Below are 20,312 nucleotides of genomic sequence, written 5' to 3'. Positions count from 1 at the left end.
GAGACGGAATCGGCAATGGAAAACAATTCCTGTCAAAGAATTTAAACAATGCAGAGATAATACTGGCCGTAAGCTTTCGAAGCTATCCATTGCAGAACAGGTTCGTACACAAATAAGCACTTCGTTTGTGCCAGCACTGCAATACATCTCTCCATTACCGCTTCGAAAGTTATTTCACAGCTATAACAGCCACAAATTGAAAAGATGCGGAGTTGACGATTCATGCGCTCCGGATTGATGCACTGCGCCAACAGATGGAGCGCAGAGCAGTTTATGGCCCCCCTACCCCACTTCCATCGCTGTGTATTTAAAAAAAAAAGTTACAGAATACGATTTACCGTCCGCGTTTTGTGTCATGAAATATGGAAGTTGCTTTCGTTGTTACATTGATTTCACTTTTTAAAATGTCATTACCATTAGAATTGATTGCAGTGGCGTTTTTAAGGTGCTACTTTAATCACTGAACACAGATTGCGATGAAATGGAACTGTCATAGCATATCTGGAAGAACACTATCTTAATAAAGGAAGCCATAACAGAATACATTACTGTACTAATAATTATGTAGTATTGAAAACTACTATTCACACATTTTTGTACAAAGGCAGTGAATATTTAGTATTTTAAGAGTTGTGCGGATCCTGGTAGCTTCAGTTCTTAAAATCGCAATATTTCCACAAGTATTGCCATTAAAGAAATAAAGGAAGGTTGTAGAAAGTTCGTTAGACTATTTCAGCCGCAGGTAAAACTGTACACACAATTAAATCTCACTAGTACATGCTAAACTTCTAAATATCGCAATGTAGTAAATTTAAATTATTAGTTACTAATAGGCTATTGGTATTGTGTGGTGAACAAAATTTCGTACTTCATTGTCAGTTCTATAAGCTTTATACATGACAAGATACTGCTTGTTCTTAAAATTTGCTTCCCGGAGTTTACATTTGTAATAAAGCGCAATTTACTCAAGAGCAAAATAAAATAAATCGAAATTAGCAAGGAAAATGAAACAACATAATTTTTAAGATAGATGGACAAAATGGTCTAAGAGATAAAGTAAGATAGGACAAGGTAAGGTAATTATTTTAGCGCCATATTTAAATTTTAAAGGCTATTCAGAAGCAGTGCTAAGATAAGAATGAAGAAATTGTAGAAAGAAAGGGTTATGGAGTAAACAGCGCTCTTGAGAAAAAAGTATCCTGCAGTCGTATTAGTTACGATAGATCTCATAGCCGCATTATCCACCGCAAATATCGCAGGGATCTATCGAGAATGGAACTGACGATCTTTTTAATGAGAAAGCATCAGCAGATTGAGCCATAGGTGAGATCCTAAGCTTCATTGTTTGAGACGTGATTCTTTTGTTTTATTTATAGACATAATTATTCTTTCAAATATGGTACAAAATCAAAGACAACATTTTTCTTATTTTAACTAAAAAAAAAAAAAATAAATTAAGTTTAAATCTGAAAGCGATGTGTTAAATGAACCATAATTTGATCATGAGATTCACAGATACATCGCATGGCAGTAAGATTTAACTGAGGATGATGAAGAAGTAGTGGAATACGAGAGGGGAAACTAAAGTAGTTGGAGAAAATATGCTTTACAACACTTTACTTCATAGAAAGCCTACTTGCACTTTTCGGAATTTGAATCCGAGGTTCCGGTATGGGAAACCAATACACTAACTAGAGAAATCTAGAACTGATTTCAGACGTTTGTAGTTGAGAAACATGTGCAGGTAGTATACAGTCAGCCTTTTTATTGTTATTGTTTGCACTCTTATAGCCACTGAACACTGATGCCTCGTTTAATCAATTGATTTTTTTATCTAATTATTTTATTTTTCTGCTTTTTAGTGCATATTTATTTGTTCCTCATACTAACTGCCTATGTTATAATTAGAGCCCGGATGTTAGGCAAAATGCTTTTTTAAAACTGAGTGTATGTATGAAAGACCTATTAGAGATAAACATGTTTCCACACATTTGGGGACGATAGGCCCAATTTTCATTTTGCCTTTTTTTACCTATTTTAGCTCCCGTTGCATATTTTAAGGTTAAATGCCTTTTTTTTTTAGCCTTTTTACGTCGTTATTGTACATTTTCTATATTTTTAATGCATTTAAAATAAACCGCACATAAATTATATATATATATAAAAAAAAAGAACGGTTGTACAAATTAAAAACATAGCCTATATTTACCTCACACAAATATTTGCTGAGAATCTTATTCTCCAGCAATACACAATATGTTTCCAAGAAGTCGTAAACTTTCTCCCCTACCGATTCCACCTTTTATGTCACTTAACGAAGATGTTTAAACAGTATAACCCTCAGTGCTCATGTCACTTCGGGGTTTACCAGCGAAAGAAAGGGAATGAGGGGGTAAGTATTAAAAGCAAATCTCCAGGTCCCGTTACTGTTGTCGCTTGCACGCACAAGTCACGCGTACTTTGAAATCTCTAATCCCTTCTCACACCCCTCTTTTTGAGGCTAAAAAAAAGGAAGTTTCCCGATCTCTGAAAGAAAGTAGAGACAGTCTTTCTGAAATAAGTTGTTTTCAGTTTGCTCCAATCACTTCAGTAGAAGCAGAAATAACTTTTTCGACCATGAAAAACGTTCTCTCTGACAGGCGGCTCACTATGATAGTTGGCAACTTAAAGCATCTTGTTGTGACATGTAACCAAGGAAAGTGAGTACCGTATGGGATAGTTTATTAAGTGTTTATCTATTTTTTGTCTGTTTCTATGAATAATAAGTGCCTATTTCACTGACTATTTTTAGTGCCTATATACCTGCCTATTTTAACCAAAATAAATGCCTAAATATCCGGGCTCTAGTTATAATGAACGTTATTATTATTATTATTATTATTATTATTATTATTATTATTATTATTATTATTATTATTATTATTTATATCGCCATATATAACATTCAGATAGAAATTATATGATTAATTTATCATAGTTTTCAGTCACAGAAAGTGTAAATCAATCATTGTAATTAAATACCATCTAGATTAGAACTGAGAGGCATGCGGTACTGTAGTGGTTAAGGTACTACGCCTACTGTACTACAAAGCTGAAGATCGCGAATTCGATTCCCGATACCATCCTGGATTTTGACATTGAACAAATTCCTCCAGCTGCACTATAGCTCATACGTGTCGACTCAGTCGCCAACAGAAATGACTACCAGGGAGGGTTACGCGGAAAGCACGTAGGACTGACATCGTACTGCTACTAATGCAGATTATTTGCAAAGCTGAGGGCCTCAACTTCTGATATCCTGTGAGCCTTCATGGCCTGTAATAGGGATAGCTTTTAATTTCCAATTAAAATGAGGGTTTTTAATGTATTACAATTGGAATGTTTCCAATAAATAGTACTTACATTAAGTAATGCGAATTAGCAGTCAAAATAATTGTAATGGTTGTAATTATTATTGTTGTCATTAGAATTATTCTTGGCATATTCATAATATAAGTTTACTATTTTACACAAAAATGTTTCACATTGCAACCAAAATCTCAGACCGCTATTCAAAACAGGAATTTGAACGTGCGTCGAAAATCAAATACTTATTGGCTACAAGCACATTAAACCTTTACATTTTATTTAATGTAATGTAAAGACTACAACTAAAATTCAGAAGTCTGTATTGTGAAAGCTTAAATCGAAAACAGTGGAGATTTTACTGAGAATTTAAGATAAGCTGATCAGTTATATTGTTGAATTTAGACAACTATTTTTATTGATGCTTATTATTTATTATTAATATTCGAAGTTCTCAAATACAACTTATTGTGTTTTAAATTAAAATAAAATTCCAACATATCGGAGGAACTTCATTTATTATTTCAGGCTGAATTTAAGATGTAATTGCACACAAAAATATTAATAAAATACTAAAAACTATCATTTTTATTCAAATGCAGACGCAACACTTATGAATAAAATATAAAATATGGACATGACAAGTAGAAACCACACATATTCTCACGATTTTCAATATGAAAAGTATTTGTATGAAAAGAGCGGGAAGGGGAACAATATTATTGGAAGCCATGGCAATGCGGGAAGTACCGGTACGTTGTGTTATTGCCTTGAAATGTGGAAGTCCGATATTGAGTTCTGTAGCAGCAAAGTAACTTTAAACTGAAACGCCACTGCAATCTGCAAATCATGTTATAAGTTAGAAGAGGATCATGTGAGCCATGGCATATTGCCATGACAACCAGACCACACAACAGACAAGTGACTGACAATGCGAGAGAGCGGAGCGACATTCACATATCTATCACCAGTCACATGGAGTAGCAACCAATCACATAGCAACTGATCACACATGATGAGTTCATGTAACACTGTAGCAACCCGCCATGCCCAGTCATACGACTTCTGACATGTACGAAGCCTGTAAGCAATCTGTGAAGGAGAAACTTTGATATTCTTAAATACATAGAGCAAATGATTCACCTGATCCACATACTATTTTGATATTTTATTGCAGGCCTATTCAAGTACTAAATGAATAGGTACATTTTATCTTAAGCATGGCTGTTGTTATATGGGATGTTACTCGAAACGCCACTGACGTTGAAATCCTATGCCTGAAACCTCGCGACTAGTTGATCCCCAGCTCCAAACTCAACAAAAGCAAATCTCCTATGCTTCTATGTTATTTGCTTCGCGCGTGGAGGGGAACTGGACAGTAAATCTCGTTCTAGGCGACGTGTGTTCAGGTGTTGCTATGTCGACGTGGGCTTCAAGATGCGTTTCTATCTCTATAAAAAACGATCCTGCCTTCATCACCACCACTTACAAATGAAGGTATAGTAACAGCGCTTGGAGAAGTAAATGACCACGTTAGAAACGACTTTCATGAACCATAACATTATTGGAGTGTGAAAACGAGGCATCATTGCGTATGAACACAGAGATACAGATTGGAGTATTTTCCAAAAAGGAACTCCTTTCAAATAATAATAATGTAGTTTGAGGTAGCCATGTGTAAGTGTTCAGACAGACCAGGCAAGTCTTTACGTTGAGGATGGAACACAAAAGTGTTGGATAAATTAAACTTTAAATATACATTTGTCAAGACCAAAACCGTTACTGTTGCCAAAGCCCCAAATCTTAACTTTAAGAATAGTTTAAAACTACAAGAATAATAAGAATTTTGCGAAGGAAAAGATAAATAAATAGCCCTATATACCAGGCGTACAGAAGACAATGACAGAGCTTCTACTTTTCAGAGTCTGGGCTTAGAGTGACGTGACGTAATCAGCATCATGCTTTGGGGCGGCCCTGCTTTGACTCCCGGGGTAAATATAGTACTCAATTCTATACGAGGTTGAGGGATCCTTTAGGCCATTCTGGACGCTATGGCGAGATACAAAATCTCTCGTTCCCCATATTCTGTGTTCGTACTTACAGTGCCAACTTGATTTTCGCACGAAGTTTTCTAAAGTTTTTTTTTTTTTTTTTTTTTTTAATTTTAACACCGGTAGTTTTTTTCTTTGAAGTTCATAATAACGAAATTGACCACCTATTTATTCTGCACAGCTGACAAATTGATATATTCAATCCCCAAAGAATGCCAGGTGTAGTACAATAGTTAACATTGCAGACTTACAGAATTTCTTAGAATAGCATAGACTCGGCAAATTAATATGATGCACACAAAGAGCTTTCTGTATAGACCAACATAATCAGTGGGATTAAGGCACAAAAAGTGCGTAGAGCGTGGAATGGGACCTTCGTTATTGATAAAATTATAATAATATATTTCCTTAATGTTTACAACAGAGAGTTGGTCAAGTAAAATATTCTGTAATGAATGCTAATCCAACCAATTAACAAAGACCCTTGCATATGCAGACGAATATTGCTGAGTAGGCCTATACATTTTTCATTGTAAATACCTTTGATCTACTCTAAATATCTGTAAACGTTTGAAATATTCCTTATATAAAATCACTAATTGAATTTTATTGAATTTCACAATAAAATTACTTAGTAAAACTCTGTAATATTTGTATTATAGTTTCTTTCAAGGACACAGACGACCTACTGTAAGAATATTGTAATATATATCAGCGATTTCCAGCTACTTTTATTCAAGGGTCACTTAGAAATTTAGTGAGTGCTTAAGAAGAAACAAGTTTGTATTTTTGGTTAATTGCGTTGTAAAAATGTTTCTCTTGATGCCTAATATTTACTAGCGATAACCTTTAATTTGTAGGTAATAACTTTGTTAACAAAGATTTTTACATATTTTTATATTTAAATTGACCCAAGAATATCTTACTGCGAGGTATGAGTACGATGTTCACTGGAGATTTTATGTATGTGGTGGATAATGCATAACATATCTCGTAGAGGGTGCCTGTCTGGCAATCAATTTCTGTAATATTATTTTAGGTTGCTCATATGTAAGTTGATGCAAATATTGATGTACAATGCAAGCTACTTTCAATTTGGAAAATTTTCCACCTATTTTGCTTAAAACAGTAATAGGCTTATCATAAATTTCAAGTTGTAAACTACCCCGATCAGTTCTAGATAACAATGTTTTGCTTCTGCAGAAATGTTATTTATCAGTGAGGGTGATAAAGTGTCCGTCACGTCACTTGTGCCAATAACATTTTTATGGAAAATAATCGGAAGATTTTAACTTAACTTCGTGTTTTTGGAAATAATATCATTTCGAGTATCTACGTCATCTGACTATTCACTAATGTTAGCTGTATGGGCCAGAACTACCGCGGGCTGCCTATTGGGAATCGTTGATATATAAATATAATAATAATAATGATGGTTAATGGTAATAATAACAATAGGGCAATATTCTGTTTGAAATTTGTAACTAGATATATACATTTTTAAATTAGTTACCAATAACATTATAAAAATCATAATAATGAAGACATGGCCAGGAATATATATATAAGAATCTGACATTGTTATATACCGTATGTTTTTTGGATATAGGACATAGGAATTTAACATTGTCATAAGAAACCAATATATAAAAACAATGAAGAAATAACTTAATCAGTGGATCATGTTTTAAAATATTTGTTCGGGAATATTTTAATTATTAATGACGTTTCAAGAGTTAAAACTATATTTGTTTTCACGCGAAAATGGCGGGAAAAGGCGTATTGTATTTTCGGGGCCGTTACGAATGGACTGACTTAATAGTCAATAACCATTAGATTTAGTCATTTGTAACGGCGCCGACAAAAAAATTCCTTACCTTTTTACCTCAAGATGATAGTAGATGTAAATTTCGAAATGTTGTGATCACTATGTTTTAATAGAAATGGAAAAAATTCAAACAAACCTCTCTTGAATTTCCAATATTCTTCACTTATAACTGGGCAGTAAAATTACTTAGTTTCTGAATGCTTTCAGTCTGAATTAACTTCTTATCGCAAATAGGTTTGAGTCAGAGATGTTTAAAAAATGACGTGACCTTGAAACGATTTCCAAAAGATTATATCACTGAAGCATCCAATTGTTTTTGTTTTCGTAGTTATTCGGGCTGTTTTGCAACGTCAGGTATGAAAGGTTGTCACCCATGTCAACTCTCTCTTATTACATAGACTTTTTTCTTTAGTCTTTATCATGAAATATCCGTCTTGCTTACATTACATCTCTTCTTGCAGGAGAGGGCATCAATATTCCGGAAGCAGCGCAACGTCAATGGAGGTTCCGTGTCTGTGCTTGGTAAGTCACGTTCGAATTCCTTTTATCCAATTTATACTCGTTCCTCAGGATTTTAAAATACAAATTGACAGATGGTCCCACACGGAATACCAGAAGATTTATGAAACAACTAACTCTCGATCAGCGAAAAAAACGATTGTCTGATTAACTCATAATTTAGGATGCGTGGTATGACGTAAAGATGTCGTTTATGTTAATCTTTTACATGACCATATGCTCATTTTATATTTACATTTAATGTTAATCGATTTATTTACAGTACAAAACATTAAACAAAGAAGTCATTAGTTATTCCAGCCTGGTCTCGCCTTAACTTGCAGACATATTGATTTGTGAACCTCACATGTCTACGTCGATAGGTATCGTGACATACAGAGGGCTGTGAACCAATAAAATTGTGAATTTATTATGTTCCCATTATTTCCTACCAGGTGTCTTAAGATGTGAGATGTTACTGAACATAAGAAAGCCATCGGTGTAGGTCTGGTGATAGCGCGTTTGCCTGATGATCCGTAGCTGAGTTCGGGCGTGAGTTCGATTCCCACTTAGGCTGATTATCTGGTTGGATTTTTCCTTAGGTTTTCCCAACTGTAAGGTAAAAGTCAGGTAATCTTATGGTGAATCCTCCCTTAATCTCGTCAAATAGCATCTCGCTATCACCAATTCCATCCACGCTAAATAACCTAGTTGATACAGCAACAAACTATTAACAGAAAAAAGAGATAAGAACCGAGTAATGGCTGTTATATTATTTTATCGGTAATTTCATGACGCTGTATCAACTTCTAGGTTATTTAGTGTCGATGGAATTAGTGATATCGATATGGTAATTGGCGAAATGAGACAGAGGATTCGCCATAGGAATAACTGACAGTCGCTTAAATAAAAAAACTAAAAAAAAACCCTATCACGTAATCAATTCAAGCGGGATTCGAATCACTTCCGAGCGAAGTTCTGTTTCAGCAGGTAAACGTGCATACTGCCTAAGTTATGCCGATGTCTTGGAAGAGTAGAGATGTAGACATTCTCTTTATTAATTTTCATTAATGAAAAAATGTCATTCATATGCAGTAATATCCTACGGCTTTAATTTCTCTTCCTTTGAAATATGCACTTCGACAATTACTTTAGTTTGACGTTTCGAAATGATGAACAATGTTATGAGCATCTTATACACATGATCTCTTCGCGTTTCGTTTCGGAACTTTGTGAACCTATCTGGTATTACGAACCTATTGGGACTTGAACTACAATTCCATTTCATGGCTCGGTGGACCTGAGAGTCTTTCTGGAAGTTATGTCTCTTCTGAGTTTGTCGTCTGTATAGTAGCCGCTGAATGCGCTGCTTGGACTGAGTGATTACAGACAAGTTTAAGTATAATTATCTGCACTCCGGGTAACCTCGAACACCTACACATTATTCCAGGTTCGCGATGAAATTTTTGTTCTTTCTTTTATGATGACCGAATCGCGAACTAGAACGCTAAAGTCGCCGCAAATTCGTGCCACGTTCCAGCAGTTGTAACAAGACGGTTGAATGTTCGAACAGTGTGACATCATTTAGACTCTTGGCGTTTTATTCTGCAGCTCTGCGAAATGCATGTAAAGTAACAGAGAATTTTCCTTAGAGTATTCAGGACATAACGCATAGAAGTGTATACACATGTTATATTTTTACAGAACGTGTTAAAATTTTGTAACGTAAACCAACACTGTTTTCTCCATACCGTTTACTTTAGATGCTCTGTTTCGAATTTCAGAGAAACAGCAAGAAAGAGAAACACATTAAGGTTCAGTTACGAAGCAATGACTACATTCATTTCAGTCACGTAACGTCATAATGTTAACATATTATGTTAATTATCTGATAGAAATGTCTAAACGAAGTTATCATCTGTAAGTAATTATAATAAATAATACTTAACTGCTGTCTTTAAATGTTCGGATGCAACAAATAATGGAGAAAGTTAGATTACATATGAATGATTGAGGTCCTTTTTATTTTTATATTGTGGGAATTAGATTAGTTAAATTAATAAAAATATATATTTAAACATGATTTCCCACTATTGAGTTCACTTGTTTGAAACTGTTATTTAGTCCCGGATGCAATGCAACCTGTTTTCGTATTGTGCTCGCTCTCAAAATTTGAATTTTGTTTTCTCCTTTTGCGTCAGAGCTCTCTACAGCATTATGAAATGTTATCCTGAATGTACATCTACAGTTCAATCGAATCATTAGCCCGCTGAGAAATCCTTCTCTTCAGTAGAGAACATGTTGAATGAGAAATGGTTAGTCTATGACTTTTACCTGCAGCTTTCTGGGAAGGGTCCTTTCGTGTGCCCTAAATCTCACGACACGGAACCTTCGGCTTTACTTCTCTTCAGAAGTTAGTTGTATTATTACCCCTTAAAATATCATTGTCCTTGGCAGAGTTTCAACCTGCAAACTTTGAACCCATGTCAAGTATGCGAAAATGCAGCTGAGGATGACCGTAGTGAAAACCAAATTCTACACTCCGTTTCTGGAATCTGTGGAATAAATCGACGCATTTTGGTGAAGTTATGACAAGCGAATGGGCGGAGCCTATCAGTGCGAGAGTGTATTGCGGACTGCATCGGCCCACGGCCGCTAAGGGTTAAGATGAGCGTGACAGAAGGTGGCAGGAAGCGGTGACATTTTAGACCAGTGGCCGGTAGATGCTGCAGTTATGACGTAAGAGCCAGTCAGGCCTCAAGAGCTTGGAAGAGCGAGCAGTTGAGTCGTATTACTGTTATCACGCACCAGTGCAGCGGCGTAAGTGCAGCAATGATACGACAGTTCTTGGAGATAAATTGATGGAATCACATTCCTGTATTTTGCTAGGGAATAACTACTCTGCGGTCATGATGGCAACATTCTTGGCAAATTCCCCGTCATTAAAAGAACGCATGTTCTTTGCAATGGCTAGTGAAATCCTATATCTTAAGCCTTAAGCTTACCATTGATTCACTGACAGTGTGTTCCCTAGCTTCACTTAACAATTTATCTTTCAATTGCTGCATTAGTACTTGTCGATATTCTCCCCCATATTTGTCATAATAATTTGTGTGGCATAGAGAATAATGGCATTGTATATTGAATTTCTTTACATGCTGAAACAGCTTGCCACAAATCAAACACTTCGCCATTCCATAACACAGTTTGATCTCGACAAAGCATTTAACTTGGGCACGGTCGTAACACAAAGTGATGGTGTGTTTCAAAAGTTGAAATATACTTTGCATACTACTCACCAAGTTAGGGACTATATAGTTCAATCTGTATATTGTGTAGGAAAATGTCTGTTAAAAACAATTGAGCTGTTTTCAAGTTTCCGAGTAGACAAAGTGTTGTAGTACTGCTTAAATTATTTATTTCTATATTTGTATATTTATAGCAGTTTCGGAGCCTCTGCGAACGCTTCTGCAGCTGGCTGTATTATGAATTTCATATTATTATAAGTATATTAAATTTGATTACAAACCAAAATATTTTGTTACATTAATTTATCACGGATGTACAGTTTTGTTTTCGTACAAATGTATTGTAATTGTGCTGTTCCCATACTACCTCAGACGAATGGATCACGATCTGTCAGCGCATAGGCGCCGTACTACCACTGTTCAGACGAACCTTCTCTCCTCGCTGTGCTCAGTATGCAGAGATTGCCGAGCAAAGAGCGTGGCGGCTCCATGGTATGACGTCACAGAGCACGGAACATGCCGGTCACTGTTTTAGACGCTCGTCTTCAATCAATCATTGTCATTGGACTGGCCCCCTTCACGCACTTGCGCAAAGGATTTGTTTCGGTTCCTATAGTCCACAGATTCCAGAAACTGGGTATAGCTGGACAAAGAAGAGGGTGATTATTGAAGAAGAGATGTTATGGTGTAATGTTTTGTTGAAATGAATACTGCAATAAGGTATAACTGAATAGCATGCCAACTAAATAAAAAATCATTACTTCGTGATAAGTCTATGTAAAACTTAAATTAATTGTACCGTCAGCAAAAATCTGACAATGCAGATAAGTAAATAAATGTATCTCAACATCTTCCATAACATTATTTTTCTTGATTTTATAGTAACAGTAATCTACATTTATTTCTCCTTGTCGATTACACAATTAAAATCACACGTAGTTGCTAAGTGACTAATATTATCTCATGTGATTGATAATTTCATTCGATACCATCGATATGTCGCTGCGCTCTTCTCTGTTTCAGAAGTAGTTTTAAAAGTCTCTCATTGCGTGATCACGCCCACAACAAATGAACTAATTAGTGACCACTACTTAATAACTTTGGTTAAAGTTTCTCGTAACATTTGTTTTTGGCACCGTTATCTATGTGACACGACGACAGTGATACGCCACTGATATCCGCTACAGAGGTTCTTATGTTTTGGCATTAAGCAGAATATAAATTTCAAATATTGAAAAAAAAAAAAAAACTTGTTCATATGAAAGTAATAAAAAATCTCGTAAATCAACCAAATACAGTATATGTTTTTTTTATTTTAGTAGGTTATTTTACGACGCTTTATCAACATCTTTGGTTATTTAGCGTCTGAATAAGATGAAGGTGATACTGCCGGTGAAATGAGTCCGGGATCCACCACCGAAAGTTACCCAGCATTTGCTCATATTGGGTTGTGAGAAAACCCCGGAAAAACCTCAACCAGGTAACTTGCCCCAACCGGGAATCGAACCCGGGCCACCTGGTTTCGTGGCCAGACGCGCTAACCGTTACTCCACAAGTGTGGACAGTAAATGTTTCCTATATTTTCTTAATTACTTTGAAAATGTTCAATTTAAAGTAATCGATGGGAGAATAAATATTTCTTTCACTAGAAATTGAGAATTCCTTGAGTGTTTTTATTGTAAATATTTAGGTGTTTAGAAGTATAGGCATATAAATTGTTGTAAATGTTTAAGATGTAGGAGATATTTACGTGTATATTTGTTTAATATTCTTAGTATAGGTCAGACTTGTTTAAATAAAAAAATCGGTAAATTTTGTATACGCTCAGTTGTTTCAGCATTAGTTACTATTTTGAGAATCATTACTTTAAAAATGATGGGATAATATAGATTAATATCCTGCCCAACTGGAAAATGAGATATTTATACAAATACATTTTAGTCCATTATTGTAAATATTTAGGAGTGGGCCTACACTTGTCGCAAATTCTTAGGAGATACAAAACAGATGAAGGATTTCTTTCCGAAAGAGAAACGAAGATGAATGGAATTAATTTTAGTGTTGCCACCTTACACTGAAAAAGAAAAAAAAATAAATCTTGAACAGCTTTTGTTGGAAATATGTGATTTGCGGCATGTAAAAGAACCCTTGAAGCACGATAGGTGTCTCTCGGCAAAATTAATAGTCATTTCTCGCCCGAAGTTAAATTTTGACTCTACATAATCCAGTTGTTGGAACTCGTTATTAAATATGACAATACCAAAGGCCACGGTTATTTATATTTTGACTACTCTTAATGTTTTGTATTTTGTTGCACAGTGGTGAAATATTTTATATCACCAGAAGAAAGTCAGATAGTAGTTCATAAAAATTAAATGGTTTATGCATACATATATAGTTGAACATTATTATATCATCTATATTACATATACAGGGTGTTAAAATAAAGCATTTAGTATTTTGAGAGGTGGTAGTATTCATCAAAACAAGACAAAAAGTCTAATATACATGGGTCCTAAAATTCATATGTTTCGAGATGTGGGTACTTGTTCATCAACATAATAGGAGCTCCTTTATGTGATTTTCATTACGAAAATAACATTCAATATTCTGAGACTTGGTAGTAGTCATCAAAACAAGAAAACAAAGTCTAATAAACGTGGGGTATAAAATTAATATCTTCCGATTTGAGTAGTTTTTCATCAATACCATAGGAGATAAATGTGATCTCCAATAAAAAAGAACATATTGTATTCTGAGAAGAGGCAGTATTCATCTAAAAAAGTATAATAAACATGAATCCTGAAATTAAATTTTGTACTAAGTCTAATGAACATCGGTTCTAAATTAAATTTTGTACGAAACAAATACTCCGAAATTGATATTGTAAGAACAGACTATCTTCTAATATGAGCTCTTTGCTTGTTTCGTATTGGGTATACAGTATCATATTGTAGTAAATAAAAAGGTAACGAGATGTGATTTCCAAAGTTGTAGGGCAAAAGGATGCGGTACAACGAATGAATTCACACTGATCATCTCCTATGATGTTAATAAAGAAGTATTCCTATCTCGGAAGATATTAATTTTAGGACCCATGTTTGTTATGAATAATACTATCTCTCAAAATATGGAATGGTTTTTTAACACATTTGTATGTACTCTCATTAAACACTTTGTATATCGATTGTGTAAGTTTATTTTCTAAAATACGAATGTTCTAATTATTTTAAATATGTTCATTTCAATCACATTTAAAGTCTATTAATTGTTGAAAGAGTGAAGCCTCTGTCCAGCTAGAGAGCACTAGAGAGCTGGCAGTAGTTTTTTGTGAGCAAGAGCCGCTCTCTGCTGCTCCACTGAGCGTTCAGTTGCCCTACCCTGTCCATACGAACACACGATTAGACTACAGTGCCTGCATGACGCGGGATTCTCATTTAAGACATTGCAGTAAAGGTAATTATTTTCTCATTTTTAAGTCATGAATTATTAAGTTTTAAATAAAAATAATTTTCTTACTGTGAAGCAAAATTGACTGATATTGTTAATGGCGATATGAAGACTCGGTCTTTCTCTCAATTTTGAAAACTTATAGGCACATCAAATATGTGAAAAAAATACAACACTAATAATAATTGGGCGATTTAGTTACTACACGCTACGTTTATACCTTTATTGATATTAGAAGGTAATGAAACTATATGTATGCAGAAATAGAGGGATAGACATGCCTTATCCAAAAGCTCCTTCCTTTATTGCGTTTCTTTATATTTTATTTTCTTTCTGGAAATGCGAATTGCAAAGAGAGATGTAGTATTAAGAGAAATAATAAAAAAGATTCATAAAACAATGCCTTTTAAATTGAAATAATAGATAAATTAGAAGTTCAGCCAATTAACATTTAAATATCACTAAAGCATTTAAAGAACGTACGGAACGTTACATTTAATTTCCTCAATGCTTAGTCAAAACAATGACAACCTCTTGTAGCGAATATCGATTGATTTTACACTTATATCGACATAACAATATCGGTAACATCATTACCAACAATAACATAGATTATATGTACACACACAGACACAATAGTCATATATGGAAAATTGAAAGCACATTCTCTTGTGTCATTATAATATATAATACTAATAATATTTGTTATATTAATAATAACCTTGTTATTTGGTATTCACACAGCCATGTACAAAAGTCTGTGACACAAGGGAAGTCTGATTCTTCCCGACCAATAAAAAACTAGGAAGTATCTGGCATTTGTGAAACAGACTTTTGACAGGTACTGCACGTAATGCGTTTGTTTAAAACCTACAACTAGTTAAATTATTACGTTAAGTACACGCGGGTACTTTTATTTCTTTTAATACCCTTGCATTTATTATCGCATTCAATTTAAGCCATTTTCTTCGAAATGGTCCTATGCTGGAAACTTCTCTATAGAAAAAAAAAAAACTTTGTTTTAAATCTCAATCTTTTGTTTAAATATATTTATGTAAATAATTATATATATTATATATGTTGCTGCAATACGACAATAGTAATTTATATACATAATGATTTTATGAGGGTGTGAGAGGTAGGGGGAGGGTTTTTGAAAGACATGAAGTTGAATGCTTACAGACAAGATTTAGGTTAACTCCCCGTTCTCGAGACTATGTTAGTATCGGGAAATATTACGTCAGTACTTTTCGTATCTTTGGCATTTATTTTTAAAAACTAATGATTAGATCAAATTCTATATATATGTAAATATGTACTATATGCAAGGGTGTGTCCATCTTCCTCTTGAAATACCTAATCTTTTGCGTTGATTGTTTTCACATCTGATAAAACAATGGGACTTTTTAAATTGTGACGGAAATGTTGGTACCCGTGATAAGTTATTGTAGTCGTGATGGTTAATTGGAATATGTCCATTGTTTGTATCTCTAGTAACAGTGTTCTTTCTTTATATAAAAAACTGAGATTTAATTCGTATGATTGATTATAATCTACTGAGCGTGAAGATTTCCGTCACATAGCAACGTCGATATTATTGTTACTATTCTTAATAATTTAAATATGGATTCAGGAAGATGTCTCACTTATATACTGGGTCAGAATAAACTTACTGATATATAAAATAAACTGTATTCAACGAAACAATTGATGGACGAGTTAAACTTAATCACAATCTGGAATGTTACATTATGTTTTATAAAACATTGAGTAGTCTGTACTCAAACAGTGAAGACTGCAGAGCGCCGCACATAATGGGAATGTACGCGGGAACTTGTTAAATTATTTTCACAAGAGCACCAACAATGCTCCATGCCGCAATTTGAAATCCTTTTCTTTGTTGCATCACTGAGATCTTTGCTGTGATCATGATCATGTAACTTCCAATATAAAATGCCTCCTAGAAATGGTATGCCGCCCCAAATCCGCTAGGAATTAAAACAGACAATTATCAATTTATAAAATGAATTCTGTTCTTCAACTCAGCCGCTGCCCCATTCGATGTGCTTGTTAGGCCATGAGGCGTCACCCCTCAGTTGTTCTGATGCTGAAGGCCCCAGTTGTCACTGCCGGGACTGCACTGATCCGTCTGCTCCGTCGTGCTGCATGTGCTCCAGTAGAAGCAAGAATGACTGTACTCGTTATTCTGCTCCTGTCAGACGTTCATGGCGTAGTACACCGACGTGGTACCAGCACCGCTATCTGGAGTGCTGGCGTTGTTGTTGACAGCGCTGGAAGCCGGAGGCTGTCCTTGCGGGTACATCGCATCCTGTGGGAAGCTTGGGGAACAGCTGGCCGCTCCCTCGGGAACTCCCCGCTCTCCGCTAGCGACCGGGGCTCTGGTTGGAGAGCCGCCACTGAAGGGAGGAGCGGCAGTAGGCACAGGGGAGGTCGCCATTTTTCCGCCGGGTTGTGGGGATGCCGGAGGCTGTTTCATGTACTGGCCCGCCTGCGGCGGCTTTAGGCCGTCCACCATGTAAGGCCGGGGTCCGGGCATGGCGCCCGGGTCGGGCAGGTACTGTTGCGGGGACGTGGCCGTGTCAGGAAGGTACTGTCGCATGTACGCGCCGTTGGGGTAGTATCTCGCGTGGGGATACAATGAACCCGTCTGCGTCCCCCGCGCCACCACGTACTGAGGCCTCGTCGCCAACAGGGGCGATCCTCTCTGCGGACTCTCGCTGCCGCCGCGCGTTAGCAGGTGCACCTGCACGGGTGTGCCACTGGGGTAGGGCACTCTGATGGTCTGCTGCTGTCCATGCCCCACCCGGATTACAGACGTCGTGGTGATAGGGCTAGCCCGCGAGGATGCAGTGGACTGCGGGTGCGGCATCACGCTGTAATGCGGCTCGATGATGGCCGTGAGGGTGGGGTCGTTGAACGTGGACAGTTTTACGGCGTGCGCGGGTGGAGGCTGGTGATGGTGCAGGCCCACGGGAGATGTGGCCGACGCGACTGGAGATATCCTCATCTGAACGACGCCCGAAGGAGGAGTCATTCGTCGCCCGTATGTCACCAGGTTAGACGCATTCCGGTCCAGGCTCTGGAAGCCGGCGGGATAGTGGTGGTACTGTCCAGGAGGGGCCACGGACCCGTCCGCGGGGACAAGTGACGTCATGACCTCGCCAGGGGCAGGATAATTCCTGGGTAAGCCGGATGGCGGCGGCGAATTGGACGCCGTGGGGTACTGCAGATGCTGTAGGGGTGGCGTCCTCGTGCCCGGTTGCTGATAATCCGCGCACCCCCCGCCTATCCGCATTATCTGCTGCTGCTGTGGAGAGGCGGAGGGGCTGAGCTGCTGCTGGTAGGGATACATAACATGGTGCACGTAGCGCCGGTCCTTCCTGTCCGTGGGCGATACTGCCTGCAGGATGCCCGTGGGACTGTAGTTCCCGTAAGGAGAGCCCAGCTCCTCCTGTACGGGCGGCATGCCGCCTCTCCCGAGAGGAACACGACGCCGGGGAACCCCCGAATTGTCGGCGGTGGGCGACGTGGACAACTCGGGACTTTCTTGGTATGGCCAGGTCACGTGGCTGCGGGCGGGACATGCCAGAAGGGCAGGCGGCTGCAGTTGCGACTGCATCTGCTGCAGAATTTCCGTGGTGGAACCGAAGCGTGGCTTGATGCCCCGCACCGATGGTCTGCGGTTAAAGCCATAGTCGTCGTGTTCATCGTCGTCGTTGTTGTTGTTGGCATCATTGTAGCGCTTCTTGATGCGCTCTATACGCCCCGCATCCTGCTCCACGAAAAGGGCCAGCTCATCTACAGGCGCGGAAGATGGCATCGAAGCGGGGAGCGCTCCTTCCGCGGCGGGTGTGCCGGCCACCACGTCGGGCTGCGGAGCGCTGCCCTCCTTAGCCAGCACCTCGTCGATGTCGTCCAGGCTGTACTCCTCCCCGCCCGCAGCCGTGCTGTTGCTGGTCACCGACATGCGATCCCCTGGCACTGCCACAGACAATGGCGAAGTTACCACTACCTGCTGCTGTTGGTGGTAATAGTCTTCGTCGCCGGCGCCGCCGTCAGCGTCCTCGTGGTCCTCATGTGCGGCTCCCGACGTAACGCAGGCAGCCAGGGGTGCTAACGTCGACAGGAACTGCTTCCTGGCTTCAGACGTGACGCTAGCTCGAGACACGGCACACTTAGGTCCCACAAAGTGTCCTTGTTTCTGTTGATCTCCAGGGCTCGTGGCGGGAGCGGGAAGCCCGTTTCCGAGATCAAGTGGCACCCCCTGATGATGATGTTGCTCTGCCCAGTCACCCGGCGGGGGTGTCTCGGACACCGCGGCATTGGATCTCCGCGCGAACAGGTCCGTCAGCTTCTTATAGGTGGAGGAGCTGGTGGACGACGACGAAGTGACAGAAGCCGAAGAAGGTGAAGTGGCCTTGTCGGCAGGCACCTGCTTACGCGCTTCTTCGCCTTGGGGACTCGCGCGTGGCGGCATGATGGTTTCAACTGACGAGGTTTCTTCGGTCGCGACATCGGTCTGCTCGGCCGGCTCATCCTCGTCCAGGTCACAGGTCAGACGCCGTATCCGTTCCTCCAGAGAGTCCTCGTCGCACTGCGGCGCACGTGTCTTGCCCCCGCCACGTAGGCGGTTTCTGTTACCCGGCTCGTAGCGTAGCAGGCTACGTCTCAGTGTGTTTCTCTCGATGGTTCTGCGGATCTGGGCGCGCGAACCCTCGTCATCGGCGTCCGCCTGCTCCTGTCCATAAAACTGAGCCAGCTTGGCGCGTTTGGCTTCTTCGAACATTCGCAGAGACTCGGCCGTCACCAGGAATTGCGACTCGTTTTGTTGCTTCTCGCCGTCCGCCGACGTCGCTTCTGTGGCGGTGGAGGCGTCGGATTGCACCGGGAAAAGTTGGCGCACTGCTGAATTGGGGCGCTGCAGGCTGTTGGCTACTAGCACGTGGTGCTGGCCGAGCTTGAACGTCAGCGTCAACTCCGTGCAGTCCGCGTCCTCTGGTAACTGAGGCGCCGGCGCCTCCTCTGCTGGCGTCAGTTCTGGCTCTGATGTCTCTGATGGCGGCGGTGGCGTCGGTTCTGGTTCTTGTTTGGGCTGCTCTGCTGCCTTGTCTTGATTCTCGTAAAATCGCACGGATCTCTTCCCATCGGCCTCATCCGGAGGCTCGTCCGCCTCGCTCAGAGAGGTCTGAGGGGATTCCCCAGTCTTCCAAAGTTTGCCTCCCTTGAGAATACCGCTCAGCTTGCTCTCCTGATCGGGGGGCGGAGACCGCGGCCTTCGAGGCACGTGGTCTGCTTCGCGTACTATGCGTCGTTCGGTAACCGTCGTCATGGTGATTGTCTCCACAATGTAACGCTGTTGTTGTTGCTGCTGGGGTGGATACCTCCCAGTGTCTGAAAGACAACACAAAAGCTCATGACAACACACTTAGACCTTTAATTCTCGAAAAATATTTCACGGTGGCTGAAATTGTAATTGTTTCTACCTATAAATCAAGTATAATACGGTTCGATTCCTGGTAAGGAAGTGGAAACATATTCCCTTTCTGTAGGGACTAATGTATTTTTCTGTGTTCTCTTAAATGGTGACTATGCTATATTGAACACACGACTAAAACGTCCCTAGTTATATATGCCTAAATATTGGCTCTTTATCCTCACAAGGATAAGAACGAAATGAACTGTAGGGCTCAATCTTAGAAAGATGTGGTGATGATTTCGATGATGACGAGAATGATAGAGACGAGGTTTAAAGGTTTTTATTGGTTTTTACTGTTTTTTTTGGTTCAGAGTATCACATCTTCAGGGACTGATAAAAAGCTGTTTTCAGAAAATGCGACATACTGCAGTGAATGTTTACATAAGGCCGTAATT

The 20,312-nt window shown here is 39.1% G+C and overlaps 1 protein-coding gene and 1 long non-coding RNA gene across 2 annotated transcripts in view; one reads left to right on the top strand and one right to left on the bottom strand.

Moving 5' to 3' along the window:
* Positions 1–5,482: 5,482 nt before the first annotated feature.
* The window catches only part of LOC138711978 (uncharacterized), a 390,687-nt gene continuing 375,857 nt past the window's right edge, over positions 5,483–20,312 (bottom strand). The window contains exon 3 of the mRNA XM_069843298.1: positions 5,483–19,832. Within this exon, the coding sequence (XP_069699399.1) occupies positions 16,636–19,770 (3,135 nt within the window). The 5' untranslated portion in view covers positions 19,771–19,832 and the 3' untranslated portion in view covers positions 5,483–16,635. The remainder of the gene's footprint in view (positions 19,833–20,312) is intronic.
* Positions 7,676–20,312, top strand: part of LOC138711979 (uncharacterized) — a 686,293-nt gene continuing 673,656 nt past the window's right edge. The window contains exon 1 of the long non-coding RNA XR_011335561.1: positions 7,676–7,746. This is a non-coding gene — a long non-coding RNA (uncharacterized lncRNA). The remainder of the gene's footprint in view (positions 7,747–20,312) is intronic.

Source organism: Periplaneta americana, chromosome 13 (genome assembly GCF_040183065.1).
Source record: "Periplaneta americana isolate PAMFEO1 chromosome 13, P.americana_PAMFEO1_priV1, whole genome shotgun sequence".
NCBI lineage: Eukaryota > Metazoa > Arthropoda > Insecta > Blattodea > Blattidae > Periplaneta > Periplaneta americana.
The sequence above is the reverse complement of the archived record's forward strand: the minus strand, read 5'-3'. Positions and strand labels throughout refer to the sequence as shown.